At 55.8% G+C, this 19,865-nt stretch overlaps 1 protein-coding gene across 1 annotated transcript in view; it reads left to right on the top strand.

Moving 5' to 3' along the window:
- PTPRN2 (protein tyrosine phosphatase receptor type N2) overlaps positions 1 to 19,865 on the top strand; it is a 742,666-nt gene that overhangs the window by 685,058 nt on the left and 37,743 nt on the right. The window contains exons 16-17 of the mRNA XM_057304523.1: positions 9,588 to 9,661; positions 16,242 to 16,319. Coding sequence (XP_057160506.1) covers positions 9,588 to 9,661; positions 16,242 to 16,319 — 152 coding nt within the window. The remainder of the gene's footprint in view (positions 1 to 9,587; positions 9,662 to 16,241; positions 16,320 to 19,865) is intronic.

The following is a 19,865-nucleotide window of genomic DNA, read 5'->3' as shown; positions in this document are numbered from 1 at the left end:
TCCTACTGACCACATTCCCATTCTGGTTTCGCGAATGGTCCAGTTGGGAGTCTGACCATCTCAACAGGGCCGTGGGAAGCTCACCTGCTGGCTTGCAGGCCTGCTGTCCCCTCCCTGCCCCGTTCTGGTTTGGTCTGGCCAAGGCCCAGGGATTGAGAGTGGCCGTGGCAGTCTCCACATCTCCACGTGGCTGCCGTGGACGTGAGCCGTGAACGTGCTTCTGTGGCCTCACCTGGAGGGCTCATGAGAGGCTGACCTCGCTCACCCGGCTGGTGGTGAGTGGTGTCCACCCACCATCTGTCAACCCCGTCTCTTCTCTGCGCCTCCTGCTTTGGAGAGAGATGGTCCAGGCAGAGCTCTAATCGAATACATTTTCTCTCAGTCGCCGGTTACAGTGGCTTCCTCTGCCCCAGACAGAGGTCTCCTGCCTGCTGAGATCTTTAGGTTTAAACAAATGCAGCAACAAAGACTCTTCGATTATCCCCTCTCTGTTTTCCATCATCAACCCACTGAGGGTGTCAGCCTTCCTGACGCTTTTCCTGTGAGGTCTGTGCCCCCCCTTGACCCCATCCTTGGATGTATGGCCGCACGTGGCCTCCGAAATCCTGCACGCGCTGCTTCTCTGGACGCCTGTCTCTCCTTCCCGTACTTGGGTTATTTGCAGCTGTGCCCTCGGGGCCCCGATGCTGAGGGTTTCCCGTCTTTCTGGGGCTGGGCCCTTCTAGAGCCTCTGGAACAAATTCTCTCATCTGCTTACATATTAACTGTCCATCCAGGGTTTTGTTTCTTGGCAACCTAACACTTGAAGATAAGTTGGCCGTGTTCCTCTCAAGGTTACCATGAATTCAGCAATGTTTTCCTTATTAGAAGTCAATGCAGGCGAGTAGCAACACTGGGGACTTTCAGGAGCTCAGGAAATTCCCACTCCTAACCCTGTGCTTCCCTCCTGCCTTCCCCTGTCCTCCGCCTCTTCCCACCTCGTCTCCTTCACTTCATTCCCATTTGCCTAGAGAGTGCTTGCACTTCTAGCAGTGAGGCCTCCAGAAGACGTCCCGTGGTCTCTGCAGGGATGCAGACCTCGTCCGCGTGGTGCCTTCTGAGCTGGGTTAGGAGAGCGTCACCCACTGGCCACGTGGTCCGTAACAGTCAGCGGGAACCTGGGAGCACAGAGCCCATTTGCTTTCCAGAGACACCTTGAGTCCCTGACGGATTACACTCTGTCACTTTGCTGAGTGTGGCAGCCCATCAACGGCCCCAAGATGCCCACGTCTCAACCCCCAGTGTCTGTGACCAGTCCCCTCGTGGGAGCGGGATTTCCGTGGCAGAAGGAACGAGGGTTTGCTGATCAGCGGACACTGACTTAAGGCGGTTCTGCAGAACTGTTGGAGTAGGGGTGTGTGGAGGAGGGAGGCCGAGGGGAGGGGCTGCGAGCCAGGAATGTGGGCGCATCTCAGTGGGAGAAGGCAAGGAGGTGCGTTCTCTCTGGACCCTCGGAACCAGCCTGTCCGCACCTTGATGAAGACTCATCTCAGACTTCCCAGCTGCAGACCCGTAATTAGCGAGTACGGGGTGTCTGCAGCCATTGGGTGTGGCACTCCTTACGGCAGCCACAGGGGACCCACCCCGTCCATGCCTCCACCCACCGTGCTCGTCTCACTCAGCCACGGCGGCCACAGCTCTCACAAGGGGACCGTGGAACCATATTTCTGTGCGGGTCTCATGATGGAGATGAAGAGATGACCACATCATCTGCACAACTGTCTGTTGGCCCAGACGATGGCCTGGTCCCACACTGATGGGCTTCTCCAGGGTCCCGGGCACCACTGATTTGGGGGATACCTTTGTGCCTGAGGAAGAGGTCATCTGCTGTGGTATTGGCTGAGCGCGGGCCCACAGGGAGCTTCTGGGCCAGTCCTTTGGGATGTGGAAGGAACCCCATCTCCCTAGCGGGCGGCTTCCATGTCTCCTTCGTCCACCCAGACACCCGGGTCCATGGGTCTCGTGGTCCTGCCCCAATGTCCGCCTGCTTTACAGCAGCTCACCGTCCCTGGCAGTGCTGGGCCCGCCACAGCCACTGTGCTCCCGCTGGTGTGGGGTGCTGGCTGCTCAGGCCCTGTCGCGGGGACGGAGGAAGCCAGAAGCTGCTCCCGCGTCTGTTCTGTGTCCCTCCGTCCCCAGGGCCACACCCCTTCTCCTGTGTAAAGGGCTTGTTCTGTGGGGTATTTGGGCATTCCTCCCCCCCCCCCCCGTTATGTTAATCAGCACGTTTCCTGCCGAGCTTTCTTCCTTTACTTTTCCAGAAGCATCCTAGTTGGCAAGGCCTGGGGATAATGACGTCTCAGAGGGTCAGAGTTCACTCTGTGCACCTGGGTCCCCTTCAGACATCAGGACTATCCCTCAAAGACGACAGCTTGTGCCTACCGTCCACCCCCCCAAACGGGCTCTAGTACCCCCGGTTGACACAGATGCAGGTGGGATTGTTTTCTAGAGGCAGCCAGTGTTCTCAACAAAACACAGCTCTGTGTCTTCTACTTTGTTTAAATGTGTGTGACTGCCCACCGCCTGGAGGCTGCGGGAGCCACACTGCCACCCGCGTCTCGTGCGTTTCCTTGTCTCAGCCACGTGTGTGTCGTGGTTCCTCGCATGAGGAGATGTGAAATCCTAGTGCGTTAGTTGCTGGTCTCTGCAGAATTACACAGACGACATGGCTGTGCTTGCGTGGCTGTGCTCTCATCACTGCTGTGCTTGTGGCACCGTTCCCCCAAGACGCCGGCCACACCGCCTCCCTCGGCTTTGCCCTCCACCTCGGATGAGGTGCCCTGCGTGTGTGCTCTGCATGCGCGGCCCCAACACCAACGTGAGAAGAGCACCCCTTCCACCCGCTGCCACCAGCCGCCCGCTGTTCCCAGCACTGCCAGCGCCCGCTCCTTCCCTGGGGCCCGAGCTCATGGACACGACCCCATGTCTGTTTGCTGAGTGCTCTCAGAGAATCCTGATTCTTTACCACTGGTAGGACCCTTCTTGATTGCCCGGGTTAGTCTCTTGGTTGAAGAGACGGGGAAACCGGGTCAGAGGAAGCAGGACGAGCCTGGTGAGGGGAAGGCCAGCCCGTCATGAGGAAGCTGGAGCGGGATGGAGACCCGACTCCAGGGGTGGGGGCCGGGGCACCGCGAGACCACAGGCTGCAGCAGAAACAACAGGAATTAATTCTCGGTCCTGGAGGCGGGATGTCGGAGGCTGTGAGGGAGCACCTGTCCAGGCTCTCTGCTTGGCATGCACACACATCGTCTTCCTTCCACGTCTGCCTCTGTGTCCAAAGTCCCTCTGCCCGTAGACACCAGACGCTTCCATGTGGGGTCACATGTGAGGTCCTGGAAGTAGGGATTCCAACGTATCTTTGTCCTGCAGACAAGTGTTACACAGGTCAACGCTTGACCCACGGGGGCTGGGTGGGCGGTGCCAGGCCACAGACACCGGAAACCACTGGAGTCGGTTCCTGCTTGTGCTGTGCTCCGTGCACAGGTGTGCCTTTTCCCCAGAGCTGCACTGTGGTGGGTGAGGCCCGCACGGAAGGAGCTGCCTCCAGCGTGGGTGTCCCGCTGTGGTCCGGGCCTCGTCATCCTCTGCACTGTCGTTCACCTGCAGAACTAGCTGGCAATCTTATTTGGGGATTTCTTTTTAAGAGATCTGCAGAGATGTGGGTGAAAATATTGAAGCCATGAGATAGGAGACCAGGCCATCGTGGCACTCCGAGACCTCCTTCTGCTGCATCTGGGCTAGAGGCTGACATGAGCCTCTGTGCTGGGTGACGGGTAGGTGACAGAATGGGTCACATGCTCTCAGCAGCTCTGGACGCAGGAGGGTGCTGTCAGCCTGGGACCTCACCAGCCAGACCGCCCAAACACAGCACCATGTCCTGATCCAACAAGGCGCTGAGCGGAACCCTGTTGCTTTTTCTTCTGGGAGGTTTGATGATCTTTAGAGTTTGAGCTAAGAATTTCCAGCACGCTTACCTCAGAGCAGGGTGCCCCCCTACTTACCGAGGAAGGGAAGGCCACGGGAACTTGAGCTGGCCTTTCTAGAGAGGACTTACGCTTCAGAGCAAGTATGTTTCCTAATCTCCCTGTGGTCTTCAGCTTCCCGGATCTGCAAAGAAGCACGCTGCCTGTGTAGCTACTCAGTCTTAAAACAAATACACGGAAATTTACAGCTTTGCTCAACGCTGCCGAGTCCAAGTCAGTAAAGACATTCCCGCGTGTGATTGGCTGGGATCCTTAGACCAGCTTTAGCAGCTGGGAGCCCGATGGCCGCAGAGAGCTGAGAGATGGGCTACACTAAACCATCCACGGACCTGTGAAATCGGAGAAGAAACTGTGGCCACCGACGCCGCTGGGCTTCTCCAGGGGACGGGTCTCCATTAAAGACGCAGAGCCCCGACTCTGCAGCACAGATGCCGGTGGGTCACCAGTCGCGGTCCTCATTTCCACCAGCCACGCCACCAAAGTAAAGGAAACGGCATCCAGCCAGCACGAGAGAAAGCAGCGACCGCTGAAAGCCCCATGAGGACGCTGGCAGAGCGCTCGGGGGAAGCATTCCTTCGTGCAGGGCCAGTGTCAACCGGGGACCCCCCCACGCACCTGATCCGAAGGCATTCAGCCCCCAGGAAGTCATCTGCTCGTGCTGCAAAGATCATTGCCCCACATTTATCACTTGGCACGAATGACGTACGCAGGGTGCCTCGGGGACACTCTGCCCTTCGTGTTATAAGACGGTCGGGGACAGGGGACCCCCACGCACCGTCCTCAAACAGTTCCTGTGGACGTGTGCTAAACGACAGCACGTGTGGGATGTGCCCACTCATGGTGCGGCCACAGCCCCCAGAAGTACCCTGGGCCGTCTCCACGTGCTCTTTGTCCCGTAATAATCAAGAAGAAATTCCGGAACGTGTTTCTTCTGTTGGCATCTATGAAAATCATTTCAGTCTAAAATGGGGACACAGACCCATTCTATCTACGGCATCGTGTTCCCAGAAGAAGAGAGGTAATATGTGTGAAGCTACTCTTGGAGCAGAGAGAACGCTGGAGAAGCCTGGACAAGGAGTTGAGAAAAGGAGCGTGCCCCACACAGCGTAATTCAACAAGTTTCTTCTTGGTGGGTGTTTTTCTCCTCCCCTCCCTGATGAAACTCACTGTTGTAGATCTCATGAGAGAACACAACTCCATCTTAGGGCCAAACACAGACAGGAAGACACGGAGCATCCACTTCCTGGCTCCCGAGTGAGGTCTCGAAGACCCTAAAGAACATAGGCCCTTCTCAGCTGAAGTGTAAGCAACCCAGGGGGCTACAAATCCTTGCTCCGTGGTTGGGACTGCGTGCGAGTTCGCACTGGCCATGCTCAGCCAGGGGAGCACAGGCGAGGGAGGAGGGCTTGCTCACGAGCCCCACCCTCGCCTCAACGCCCTCTGGCTCAAGTGACCTCGAGTGAATCTGTCACCCCGCCAGGCCGCACAAGGAATAAAGGCAGCCAGGCTCAACTTGAGGGCAGCTCAGTGGCTCCCATATCAGCTGTTTTAAAAAGATGAACAGGAAAAGTGAACCACAAGATTGTGGAGGTTTGCCCAACGACTCAAAATACCCGCTGGGCCGTCCCTGCAACGTCAATGCCCCTCACTGTGCTCCGACCCTTCTGGGGTGGCTCTAGATGTTTCAGATGGAGGTTCAGATGACCCTATATATTTTTTTAGGATTTTATTATTACTGATTTATTTGAGAGAGACAAAGCACACAAATGGGGAAGGGGCAGAGGGAGAGGGAGAAGCAGGCTCCCCGCTGAGTGAGGAGCCCAACGCGGGGCTCCATCCCAGGACCCTGAGATCGTGACCTGAGCCAAAGGCAGACGCGTCACCGATGGAACTGCCCAGGCGCCCCAGATGGCCCAATATTAAAAACACGACTCGTTCGCTGTGAATTTGAAACCAGTGTGCTGCTGCAAATCACGTCACGTGCTGAGAAGGAGGCCGAGTCGAAAGCGTTCGGAGCCCTAGTCCCAGACTTGACAGCAGTTTTAGGAGGGCGTCCTGCAGGAGGTGAGCACGGCCGAAACAGGGCTTCGGGGGCAGCACGACTGAGTGCAGACTGTCCTCACCGCCGGGCTTGGGCGCTCCAAACAGCTTGTCCCCTCGGCCGTCAGAGTGCAGAGCTCTGAGTGCCGAGCAAAAGTGCCAGATTGCGTTTTTATTTCATCGAGACTCCCCTATTTGTGAAGGGTTTTCTTAATTTTCTGACTAGAAAATCCAGCTGGTGCTTGGTCACTGGACTGGTTATGCACAGGGCAGTGCTGTCCTCTTGGACAAGGGTGAAGGGCGCCCAGCAGCCCCCAAGCCTGTGCCTGCCCGTCCAGGTGACGTGTGGCACCTTCACAGCGTGCCCTCAGAGGCCAGAGTCTGGGGGCTGTGGTTCTTCTTCCCTATACTCGTCCCATCCCTTCACCAGGGACCCTGCTCTTTGTGAAAGTGTCTCTGACAGTCAGGAGGGGTCCCCATTGCCGCTATCAACAGTGCCTGAAGTTGGCTGTGTTGAACATATTTCTAATGGGGCAGGGCCCCTGGGAGGCCCTCTGGAACCCTCTAGAAGCTGCCAGAAGCTCTGCTTTTTTATTCCAGAATTCTATGTAAGCTGCAACAAGCAGACCTGGTGCATCCTTCAGAAGAGGCATCTGCTTCTGGGCACACAGCACGGGGGTCTCCAGCTTGATGTGTTCATGAGGCACCCCGCTGTGGCACTGGGCTTCTCGAACTTCATTTAGGGGTAGGGTAACCGGGTCCAAGCTCATTCCACTCACTGCACAACAGGCCAGCAAGTCAAGAGGCACGGTGTTGGGATAAGGAAAGTGACTTTATCCAGAAAGCCAATAGACCAAGATGGCAGCCTGTCATCCTAAAGAACCAACTGGCCTCACACAAATGCGGCCTTCTTTTATGTGAAGAAAAGGGAATGCAAGTTGGTACAGCCACTCTGGAAAACAGCGTGGAGGTTCCTCAAGACGTTAAAAATTGAGCTACCCTATGACCCAGCCATTGCACTACTGGGTGTTTACCCCAAAGATACAGACGTAGTGAAGAGAAGGGCCATATGCACCCCAATGTTCATAGCAGCATTGTCCACAATAGCTAAATCGTGGAAGGAGCCGAGATGTCCTTCAACAGATGACTGGATTAAGAAGTTGTGGTCCATATATACAATGGAATATTACTCAGCCATCAGAAAGAACGACTTCTCAACATTTGCTGCAACATGGACGGCACTGGAGGAGATAATGCTAAGTGAAATAAGTCAAGCAGAGAAAGACAATTATCATATGGTTTCACTCATTTGTGGAATGTAAGAAACAGCACAGAGGACCATAGGGGGAGGGAGGGAAAACTGAATGGGAAGTCATCAGAGAGGGAGACAAACCATGAGAGACTCTTGACTCCGGGAAACAAACTCAGGGTTGCAGAAGGGAGGGGTGGGGGATGGGGAGGCTGGGTGATGGGCATGAAGGCTGCGGGCACGTGATGTGATGAGCACTGGGTGTTATACACAACTGATGAATCACTGAGCTCTACCTCTGAAACGAATGATGTACTATATGTTAGCTAAGTGCATTTAAATTAAAAAGAGAGAGAGAAGGGGGGGGAGCTGGCGTTCCAAAGGTGACTGATGACTGTAGACATCCAGGAGCCACAAAGGGTCTGGGAAGGACGGTGAAACTTCTCCATCCTTGGCTGCTTGATCTGTGTCGACAGGAGTCCAGCCACGATGGTCGTATAAATCTTGGACATAGCAACTTCCGTACATACTTTTGTATCTCCTTGGGGGAGCGTGGGTTTCGAGTAGGGGCGGTTTGCCTGAGTCTCAGCTGTCAGCAAAATTCCTTCAGTGACTGGCGTGCCTACGTGCAGGGCTGAGCAGAAGTTCCCAAGCTACAGGTCACAGCAGCGAGGGAGGTGGGAGTCACACGGAGTCAGGTGCCCTGAGTTTCTCCTGGTATGGGAGCGTTTGCAGCGTGTTAGGATGTCCGAGTTGACCAATTTTTCTGGTAAATTTTATTTCAATTTCCTGCCACTGCCAATTTTCACGGTCTCAAGAATGAATCTGTGCAGGAACCGTGACCACTGAGCACATGGGGTTTCTGCGTCCTTATTCACGCCGTCGGGAGCACCTCAGCAGCTGCCATGGCCAGTGCTTCCCGAGCGTCTCCACTCCCGTTGGGTGCGAGGGCATATGCGTATGTAAGCACGCCACGCAGTGTGTGCACTCTGCCTCATCTCTCCGTGTTTCTCATCTGTCTGAGCTCTACTGGACAAAAGCTAGCGTCGATATCTCAGTAAGACCGATGGGATGATGTCCAGTCCAGTAGACTCACCAAGTTTCCCAAACCCCGGAGTTGTTGTCAAAAAAAAATTAAGGAAAATCTCTTGGAGACATGAAAGAAGCACGAACCACGGCACGGTCCCCAGGCTTTCCTGCCCCCACTGCCGGAGCTGCTTTCAAGGTTGGGAGCCTGGAATTGGACACTCTGCTGGGATACGGGGCTGGGGTGAAACACTCACAGCCCACCCCCCCCCACGTCCCTGGTGTCCAAGGCGCCAGCCAGCTTGTCTGTAGTTTCTCAGAAGAAAAGAAATAGTTCTTGTGTGGCACCCAGTGGCGTCGACTGGAGCAAAGATAACAGGGTTGAGCACGCTGCCACGTTTGGTGGCTTTTAGTTCTCAGCTGCGCCTCGCAGAGGACAGGGAAGGTGGGAGGAGGGAGGGACTGTCTTGGGCATCCCTCCCCTGAGCCTGTTACTAGTCGGAACCGGCACCGCCCTGCTCCCCGCGCTCCCTCCTCCATGTCCCTCCGAGGGCACAGCCTGGAGAATTCCCAAAAACAGGCAAAGAGGGATGGCACTGTACACAGGACGGTGGTTATTCCAGAACCAGAATTAAGAATAATTCATGAATCAAACACACCAAGCGTTGACAATCCCATGGCGCTAATCCCCACGGATGCATCTGGTTGCCATGTCCATCAAATCCTGGTGCACGTTTGAGGCCTCCCCTTGCACCATCCCTCTTCCTTCTTCGGCCACATTTTCTTTTTCTCCTGTTCTCGCTTTAAAAGAAAAGCCCTGTAATCTCCAGAACTGAACCATTTCCAGACCACAAAATTGCATGTAGAGAATAGTTGCCTGATATCTGAATGTTCATGTAGATACGTATCTGCTGTATGCTGCCACGTGTGTCCGCTGGCTGAAGGGAAACCCCAAAGAAATTCCTGCAGACGAACACCTGACCCTGGTATTTGGACTCTAAGAAAAACCCGAGAATATCTCAATTCTTCCAGGTGTAACTAGGGTCATCTGCTCCCTGCTTCTCCACCCTGATGCTGAAGGAGCGTGAATGGAGGGCAGAGGGAGAAGTGATAGAAGTGGCCTCAACAGAGCCCCAAGGAGGGACAGTGGGCAGCGGGCAGCCCTCGAAGGGCATTTGGCACCTCCTGTCCCTTGTGTAGCCCCTGTGGACACAGGCCTGTGGGATCTAACTTCATGCCTTTGCTTGCAGACGATCACTCCAGGGTCCTGCTGAAATCCGAGAACAGCCATAGCAACTCGGACTACATCAACGCCAGCCCCATCGTGAGTACATCCTGGCGGGGCCCCCATCTGCCCTTGGGTCACGAGCCCGCGTGGTCTCAGCCGGGCGACTAGCCAACTAGGTAATTAGTCTCAGCCAGGAGACTGGTCTCAACCAAATGACTAGTGAGCCAGGTAATTAGTATTATTAGCCCTGTGACCAGTCTCAGCCAGGCAACTAGTCTCAGCCAGGTCGTTAGTCTTAACCAGTTGACTCATCTCAGCCAGCTGGCCCGGGCTGGGTCCTCACCGGGTGGAGCAGTCCTGATCTGCCAGCTGGAGGGTCCCAGCAAGCACGGCTGCTGGTTTACTGACTGGAACCCGTGGCTTTTAGGACACCCTGTGGTTGGTGGCGTTCCTCTTTTCTAGCCTCACTCGTTCCCTATTTATTCAGGGGAAATGGAAACAGTTAGACCCCAGCCCTCCCTTTGTTGAAGAGATGGAAGGCACCGAGGCTGATGTGTGTGCGGGCTGGTCCCCGGGGGTGTTTCCAGGGCGGACTGTCCCCCCAAGACAAGCATGTGAGCCATGCGTGGGGCTGTGCCCCTGGGGTCGGGCTTTCTGAGGACAGAAGCCCCCAGGGAGGGGGCATAACCCGCAGCACTCGGCTTCCAGAGAATCCCCCGTAGCCCACGCTGGCATGAACCCCGTGGGAGCGCGGCGGGAGGGAAGTCGGAGCAGACGCAGGGTGACGAGTTAGAGGTCAGACCAGGCAGTGCTCAGCCTGGCTTTTCAAACTGAAGTTGGAACGATCCTAAGAAGAAAGTGAAATGAGTGTCCACGGAATGGGTGTTTCAGGCAGCGCGGTTGGTGGCGGAGAGTTTGGGAGCCGGTGGGGACTTAGCGGGAGGTTGGTTGTGGCCTCCACCCCCACCCCCTGGTGAGCTGTGTGCGTCAATGTTGGTCATCAGGGAAGCATCAGCACATCTCACTAAAATCTCAGATTTGCATTCGGCGGAATAGTGCATGTAGGATTCCAGCTCGGGGAGCTCGCTGGTGATACGTGGGTAGCCAAGGGGGGCAGTGGGTCGTCTGTGGATTCGGGACACGCCCTGTGGCGTCCTAACGAGCCCTTGCGTTCCTGCGTTCCTGCGGCGGCAGGCTTCCTTGAGAACGTTCACCCTCTAGTTTCAAGCAGCAGCTGCTGGTCCCGTTTGTGTCGGGGTGCCTGGCAATTCAGGCTTATTCTTTTTTTTTTTTTTTAAAGATTTTATTTATTTATTTGACAGAGATAGAGACAGCCAGCGAGAGAGGGAACACAAGCAGGGGGAGTGGGAGGAAGAAGCAGGCTCATAGCGGAGGAGCCTGATGTGGGGCTCAATCCCAGAACGCCGGGATCACGCCCTGAGCCGAAGGCAGACGCTTAACTGCTATGCCACCCAGGCGCCCCAATTCAGGCTTATTCTTAGGAGTCCGGTGTGCCGCAGGGCAGAGCCCGTCCCCTGGCCCTCGGGGCACAGCGAGAGCAAAGGGTAGCACCCTCACCACGAGAAAGCGGCTGAGAGCTGGCTGCTGCTCCGTCTACACCCCCTGAGCCCAGACCTTGGCTCCGGCAGGTACTGTTGAGGACTGGCTCCGTCAGCGCCAGCACAGGCAGGCCTCAAGGACTGGCCCCATCTGTGTTCTCAGGGTTCTCATCTGGAGCCGCTCGGTCTTTCTCAATAAATGCCCTGCTGGGCTCAGTAGTTTCCGTCAATTCTGACTCAGAATCAAGCCAGAGCCTCATGGGGGTGCAGACTCTCCTTCTGTGGGTAGGGCATGGTTTCTGGTGAGGGGGGAGCGGTAAGGGCCTGGACGTGGTCCCCCGTGGCGGGCCACGGTGCCGGCAGCTCAGAGCGGCCTGGCGAGCCATGTCCTCCTGTTGGGCTCCTTGTCCCGGGATGAACCATGTCACAGGGCCGGGAAGAGACGCAGAGCAGTTATTTTCAAGCCTAAAAGGTGAGTGTTCAGAGTTGGGGCATGCCAACTCCCCCCCCCCCCATTTTACGGGTTCCAACTTCCCACTGTCTGGTGATCTCTGGCTGAAGCTGGTGTCCGTGCAGGAGCCGCGTCCTCCTCAGAGACCGTCCGGCAGCGCTGGCGCTCCCACGGGGGCCGCGGCTGAGGGGCTCCCGAGCTGCTCCCACCCCTCCCGCCATTCTGGCCTCGTGTCCGTTACGGGAAATGCGGGACGGCACCCTCCACCCCAGACCCACTGGGCCGGGGCTCGCGTCAGGAGGCGATACCAGGAGAGAGAGGGATTTAAGGCACCTTTTGTGTTTCCCCTCATTTCACGCCACCATTCTCGTTTTCTCATTTGGGTTGTGAGGATGAACCGTGGTACCTCTTCTTTCTGAAATGACTGAAGGTACTGTGATAATGAGCTTCCTAGCAGCACTTGAACGAAAAGCTAACAATTACAGCCCAAGAAGACCCTGGCTGTGCGGAGTGAAACTATGGTAATTACATCTGTCATATTTGCACGTAGGCCTCATTAAATTCCCGGAAGTCATCCGGCAGTAAATAATGTGCAGTCCTTGCTTGGAGAGCAGAGGTCAGGAAAGTAAATGGGAGTTCTGCGCTCCCGCCCGGCGCGTGCGAGGGCAGCCCGTGGACTCCGCCCAGGAGTGCCGCCCGCCGTTCGGAGGACACAGACAGGGGCGTGTCGTTAACACGCCCGTGTGCTCGAAACAGCACATGCGTCTTTACCAGGGGCGGGTCTGAAATTCCCAACACTTGAAAATAAACTTACTCTTCATTCCACTGTCTACTGAGGCAGAAAAAATTGTTTAACGTTTTAATTCAGGATGCATTTAACTACCGTGAGCGGTGCACGCGGACGCCTCAGGAAAGGGTGACCGGTCAGATGTCCTGAATATCACGAGAAATTGGCCAAATACGGGAGCCAACACTCTGGTTCTCAGAAAATATTTACAAGCAAGCCTCTATGTGTGTATATTATTTTCTATAATTTATTTAAATCTCAAGTTAGAAGAAGAAAATAGGAAAATAACTTGAGCTCATACGTCAGCCTCTCTCATGTCAATTATGGAAGCTACCATTTCTCAGTAAATTCCCATACGAAGACTGGGCGTCTAGAAAATTGACTTAAAAACTCTGGCTTGATATTCACTTGTTTTTAAGAAAACATTCTGTGAAATTTGCTCTCAATGTTAGAAAACACAGATGCAGGGGCAGACAGATAGGAAGAGAGAAGGAAAACATTCATGTTTACTCTCTGCGATTTCAGAGTGAGAGGCCTGGCCCCACACCCCTCCCGGGTCATGGTCAAGACCAGGCCATCAGGCTGGACGGAGCTGGCTCTCCCCGCGGGACGCAGCCGCGGGCAGCCCGCCGGCTTCTCCTCCGAGCTCTTCAAGGCTTCAGGACGTGGGTCCCTGGTCTTGACACACTGACTGCTTGAGTTTAAAAATCTGTTTTGTTTGTAGTGCAGGGAAATTATTGCTGAGTTTCTAATGCAGATTAGAGTTCTGAAAACCACGCCCAGCCGTCTAATAACTGTCATGGCACAGCCCACGGCGCACGGCTTGCTTTGTTTTGTGAAGCCTGCGCAAGTAGAGAGCTGTAGGAACACACCTTCCCCGTACCCTGCCAGCCACACGGATGTGGATTCAACACAGTTTTCCTTTTTCCGGGGGTGGGGGGAAACCATAGCGAAAGGAAAGTGCTGGTGTTAGTTATACTTGGGACCCGCAGCCCGTGGCCCTCGCTGCTATGCAGTCCCTGGGAGTAAGTCCTGTTTGATTGTTGGGGTCCTTCTGTCCTACCCAGTCCACAAGGGAGAAGGCCACCTGAGGGCATGGCGTGAGCTGCATGGGCTTTGACTGATAGCCTCAGGGTTACCGCCAACACGCTCCCACGGGCACACACAGAGAAGTCCACATGCACATGGAATCCCAGAGCTGGCAGGCACGCGCAGGTCACGCACACAGCCTCCCCTCCACCCCTACCCCCATCTCACAGACACTGATCGAGGCCCAGACACAGGAGCTAACTCCCTCCGCCGTCCCGGAGCTTGTGTTTGCGAGCATAACGTACGTACAAGTAAGGAGCGTTCTACAAAGAACGGGAGAGTAGCGAGGGATGCGGGAGAGGCCGCGTGGATCACAGGAGGCTGCGCGGTAGAGGGAGACACACACCCACGTGCACCGTGCTGGGCTCGTGGGCCGGAGTTCCTGGTGGAAACGTGCTGTTGGTAGAAACGTACTTGATTGCCTCTGATTACACTTTTCCTGCCTTGGAAATCTTAAATCTAAAGCTTCTGTTCATTTAGTTAAATATTTGCTTTACTCTTTTTCGGTTAAAGATTGCACAAAACGCTGAGAAGGCCTTCTGTTGCCTTATATCTGCTACACATACAAAGTGCTTCTGCCCAGAATTATTTTCTGTTCAACAGAATGTGCACGGAATGAAATAATTCTAATTGTCTTTGAATTATTGTTAAACAGACGACACGCTCGCCGCTCTGTGATCATTACGCTACCCACTGCCTCCCCACTGGCAGCCGCGTGGCCGCCACTGAGGGGGCTGGGAGAGCGCGGGCCTCGTCCACACCCTGCCCTGCCTGGGCTGGAGCGGGCCACGCGGACCCCCGAGACCATCCACAGCGGGCTGCCTTGTTTACCTCCTGAAGCCCTGTTCAGGTCTTTACTTTAATCACAGATTTCTCCGTTTGAAAGCAACTAAGTGGGCGCTAGTCCGAACACACGATTTTTCAAAGTGGTGCTCTCTAAATTGCTTTGGGCAAAAAACCACATTTCAAAAGGAGGTGGGGTTTTTACTTTTTATGCAGAATTGTTTGCTGGAAAGAAATGGGGTTTTTGTAAATAGCTGTCACCCCCAACAAATGCATATTTTGAAAAATGAAAACTCCCTATTTCTGCTAAGCGTTTCTACTGAAACATTTTAATTAGGGCTTTCAGCTAGCGTAACGTAATTTTACCTGTATTGTGTGTGTTGTGGTGAATTTGAAAACGAGGTCCGGTCTTAATTGGGAATCACTAAATTGGAGGCAGAAAAAGCATTTTCCTGCCCCCCCACCCCAGCCGGCATCCCATTGTTGTTCTGCGGGAACGACTCACGTCGGCTCTTCCGCGGTGCACGTAATTATAAGGGGCGCTGTGCACCCTTTCATGCTGACAACCGTCATCTCTGCAAGGACTCACTAGATCCGTCCTCCAGAGACCGCGCCTCACGCGGGCCGTCCTTCAAGCCCGCGCAGGGCCGTGTGCCAGGGTGGCTCTGGGGTGGACAGCCGACAGCCTCGCGAGCTGCCACAGAACGACGTGTGGTTGAAATCTCCTTTTTCACTGTATTGGGAGATGTGTTCTTCACAACTGTCTTTAAACACAGAGCATTTTACATCTTTACTCAAACGCTCGTATCAGAGAGTAAATTCTAGCACCAGATGGGAGAGGACCAGGGACTAAGCACGTGTGACGGGTGAGCTGTGCTGGGCACCAACGTGAGGCTGCAGCGCGAGGCCCGTCCGTCCCTCGGGGTGGTCTCTGCGGTCCCGTTGGGGGAGCAGCAGGCAGGGAAGTCCCTGTGTCCTGGGGCCAGGGTGTGGCCGTCCAGCCGACAGCCCTCCCACTGCATTTCCACTCCATTTCCTTCTCTAGGCTTTGTTCCCTGGTGCCCTTCTCCCTTCTTTTCACTGCGTAGACATCTTTGAATTAAACGTTAGGATGAAGGCACTTCAAGCCAGACTCCCTCCGCTGAGGCCAGCAGGCTGTGCTTGGACAGCCAACCAGCCGGAAAGCCTACAAGTGCGTTCCCCTGTGTGCCCGTCTCCAGCCTCGGCTGGTGCCGTAGGACTAGAATGGGAAATGAGCTGCTGGAAGGCTGGGCCCCATCCCCGGGGAGGGCCGGCACACCACGCTCACAGACCCCGGGATGACCCAGGTGCTGGTGCCCCTTTCCGGGTGACAGAAACAAGCCCCCCTGTGAGAGGAGCTAACTTCATAGGAGGCAGGAGGCACTGGCTCACTAATTCTTCCAGGACCCGGGACCCTGTCCTCGGAGAGTCGAGCTTCACCCCTCCCAGCCCCACACCTGCAGTTCTCACAAGGGGCTTGTTGACCAGAACCCTGCGTGTGGCCTACAGTGGGTGTGCAGGCAGCTCACACTGGCCGGTGGCCAGGGTCGAGGCTCAGGGCCGGAGTGGAGGCCACACATGCCGGCCGATGGGCTGGGGGAGGCCTGTGGCCGGGGTGCAGGCCACACATGCTGGCCGGTGGCTGAGCTGTGGAGCCATGCTGGCTCCCCACCCTGTGCCCCACCACCCGTCTTTGCCCAGCCTGTTTATTGGCATCTGGTCTGTCTGGTGTACAGGCTTCAGCGTGGCTCGTGCTGCTGCCGCTACCGCGACATCAGTCATAAAGCACTCCGACTTGATCCGCCAGGCTCCAGGCACAGGGCCGCAGGGGCTCTGCCGAAATCCAAGCACTGCTGGAATCAGGAGGGTCAGCAAGGAAGACCGCCCTGCTTTCCCGCTTCTGCGACCCCGTGTGTCCCGTGGTTTCTTCCTGGCGGTTTCCTAGCTCTTCAGCTGATCTTTGTCACCGTAATCCTGTCTCTGCAGATGGATCACGACCCTAGGAGTCCCGCCTACATCGCCACCCAGGGGCCCCTGCCCGCCACCGTGGCCGACTTCTGGCAGGTGAGTCTGCTTTAGTTAAAACTTTTTCTGAGAGTAGGATCTCGATGAATTGATCGTGAGAATGCCTTGGACTCGATTCGGTAAACGGAGGTGGTGCTCATCAAATGGTACGTGACAGCAGAATTTATACGGGGCCTTCGATGTTTTTATTGTCAACCTTTTGTTTTCAAAACTCAAGTGTGAAAATTCCCTTCGAGAGACTGAATGCTTTAAAGATCCTAACTTTTTTAACTTTACAGTTTTATTTCATGAAATATAAAGAAATGACATGAATAAGTGTGTATTATATTCTGTTCAAATGTGTCCTTATCTATTGTTCTCTCCCTCCGAAAGTAAGAAATGGTGCTCAGATTATAGTTTCCCTTCCTTGTAGATCGTCTGTAATCCAGTCGAAGGGCCAGCCTAGTCTGTTTCGTCCAGCGTAGTCGTGGGCGCCCAGCCGGAGGCTCAGCCGCTGAGAACCGGTGTGAGCGCGAGCCACGAAGGGCAGGAGAGCAGGGGGCCTCCCCTCATTCCCCCGCGTCCTCCTCAGGCCTCAGCCGTGCCGCAGAGCTAAGTGGGAACGGGCTTTGCGAGGTGGCACGGTCGCACAGACTCCCCGTGCGCCAGGCACGCCACCGTCCCCAGCCCTGGCAGGGGGCTTCCGACGCGCAGAGCCCGTGGAGGGCAGAGGTGAGAAGGCAGCCAGCCCAGGAGCTCGCGGGTGGACAGAGCGCCTGCCAGGATGGCGGGTCACCACCCCCGCAGCGTGGTGATGCATAGAGACGGGGCTATTTCGGACCCCTGGTGGTGATGCCGGCGTCTCATGCAGCAGCTCTAAGTGTGAATGCCTCACCTGGCTGACGGGCTCCACGCGTCCTGTTCCTGGAGTCTCTCGGTCCGTTCCCTGACCTGGTCCGTTCCCTGACCTGCCCGTCGGCCCTCTTCGGCCTCTCCACCTGCTGGAGGGCAGGTGTCCCCCTCCCCACCATGGACGGCCTGGGCGGGTGTTTCTGGAGAAGTCTGGAAGGGGTCCGGGACCTGCAGGGAGCCAGCTAGCGCCCCCTGCCTTCTAAGCATGTTGATACACAGCTACCATAGCGTACTGGAGCCAGCACACGGAAACCAAGATGGGAGCGTGTCTGCACAGCCCCCTGCTTTGCCTAGTGGCCATCACGCTACTGAAAAAATAAAACCAACCGAGCCTCAGAATTCCGTCATCCGAACTTGTAATGGTGGCATACAGCCATTAAAGTCACGTCAGAATGGTGTGAGGACAGGCTGGTCCCACCACCTACGAGATGCCGACTTTCTTCCGCGTCACACCCAGAGCGGCCGTGTAGCCTGAATGAGGTGCCTCCCTGCTCAGGGAGCTCAGCACCCGTGGGCTGCTTGGTCCCGGGACACCTGCTCCTATAGGACCTTAGTGCAGGGGCTCAACTGAGGCTCATGGGAGCTCACAGATCCCGGCTCTGCTCTTAGAGAGTCCATTCCGCTGACATCCCAGCGGAATCTGCTCGGGGCCGTTCTGCTCCACCTGCTTCCCTAGCTTCTGATACTCAGAAGGACAGGACAAAGAAAATTCCAAGTTGTGTGGCGGAATGAGGGATTCCAGCATCACTACCGAGCTTCCACTCAACCTTAACCCATCAACCATTTCTACCAACCATTGGGTGCTGGCCGTCACTTTCCCCGTGTGAGGCTTCTCAGAGGCACGTGGACACTTGGAAGCAGTAACTCTCACATCCACTGGCCACTTACTGTGGACCAGGTCCTGCGTTAAGGGTTGAGTGTGTGTGGACACAATCTTTGCCGTCGTAAGACGTAGAGGCTCTCACTTTGCCCAGGTCACATGGCTTGGGAGTGCGAGCGCTGCAGTACTGTCCTTGCCGCTTGTTACAGATGGGTGTAGTTGAGGGGGTGACGCCTGTTTTCAGGGTCTGCAGTCCATAGGTTGCTCTCCGGAGCATCTGGAGGTCTGACATTCATGGAACAGAGGAAGATGTCTTAAAATGAAGCAACGTGAGAAAAACGACCAAGTACAAGACCACGTGGGACACGCCCACCTGTGGTCACACTGCCCAGGACACAGTAGTGTCCCTCCAAGTGGTAGCAGGTGACCCAGGACAAGAAGGCTTTGCGGGCAACGGGCTCGCGCTCCTGGCATTACTGTACATGACAACACATCAAAGCCGTGGAGAAGTCTGTCATAAAGACACTGGTTCAGCTCCGTCTCCTCCACATGCCCTTGAGCAAGATGCCGTGGTCTCGAGGAAGGCTGGGGCCCAACTTCTCCATGGCTGCCGTGACGTAACGAAGAAGCACAGAAATGCTGGAGGCTAGCGGCCTGAGACCCAGGTGTGCGCAGGACTGCTTCCTCCAGGAGGCCCCACAGGAGAACCTGCTCGTGCCTCTGTCTCCAGCTTCTGGTCGTGGCCAGCACTGCTGGGGGTCCCCTGGCTCGTGGACGCATCACTCCCGCTTCTGCCTCCATCCACGCGGTGACCTCCCCGTGGGGTATCTGTGTTCCCTTCCTCATTGAAGGTCGCTGGTCATTAGACTTAGGGTCCATTCTGGCCAGCGCAGCCTCCTGTTGAGCATGCCTGCAGAGGCCCTATTTCCAAAGAAGGTCACGTCCACGGGTTCCAGGGTGTGACCTTTGGGGGACACTATTCTGCCCATTACAGTGGCTAAGAAAAGAGCACTGACTGAGACTGAATACTTTGCTGCTTAGACAGACAGGTGGCCACTGCAGGAATCCGGAGAGAGGCCACTAGGCAGCGGTGGGGGGGGGGGGGGCATGAGGGTCGGGCAGGTCATCAGCAAGGGGGACACATGCCAGGCCCAGCATGTCCAGAATGAGGAGGTCCCTGGTACTTCTTTTTTTTTTTTTTTTTTAAGATTTTATTTTATTTATTTGACAGACAGAGAGACAGCCAGCGAGAGAGGAAACACAAGCAGGGGGAGTGGGAGAGGAAGAAGCAGGCTCCCAGCAGAGGAGCCTGATGTGGGGCTCGATCCCAGAACGCTGGGATCGCCCTGAGCCGAAGGCAGACGCTTAACGACTGAGCCACCCAGGCGCCCCAAGGTCCCTGGTACTTCTAAATTAACTTTCCGGAATCAGCTAACGCCTGGTCCCGCAGCCTGTGACAGCCCACAGGCGCCAAAAAGCTCTGACGGTCGATGGGCCGCGTGGGGAGGGGATGTCGGGACAGGAGGGCAGAGGAGGAGGAGATGAAGGTCAGCCGTCCACCGGTCTGACCCCTGAGGCTGGAGTACACACTCCCATTTGTGTCACGGGGCCTGCACGGCTCCTTTGAGAGAAAGACACGCACGCACGTGTGGGAACAGGGCGCTGGAGTCCAAGTGAACGCTAGGAAAGCAGCGGGAAGGGAGGGCGATCCCACTGAGCACTTACTGTATGCTAGACCGCGGGCAGGCGCTTTGGGGGGCGACCTCAGTCAACGGCACTAATGACCAAGGATGAAGCTGAGCCCCTGGGGTCTGAGGGGAGTCAGATCCAGGGAGACAGGAAGCGGAGGGTGGGGCCAGGGCGGGGTGGAGTTC

The sequence above is a fragment of the Ursus arctos genome, unplaced genomic scaffold, assembly GCF_023065955.2.
Source record: "Ursus arctos isolate Adak ecotype North America unplaced genomic scaffold, UrsArc2.0 scaffold_3, whole genome shotgun sequence".
NCBI classification, from domain to species: Eukaryota; Metazoa; Chordata; class Mammalia; order Carnivora; family Ursidae; genus Ursus; species Ursus arctos.
The sequence above is the reverse complement of the archived record's forward strand: the minus strand, read 5'-3'. Positions and strand labels throughout refer to the sequence as shown.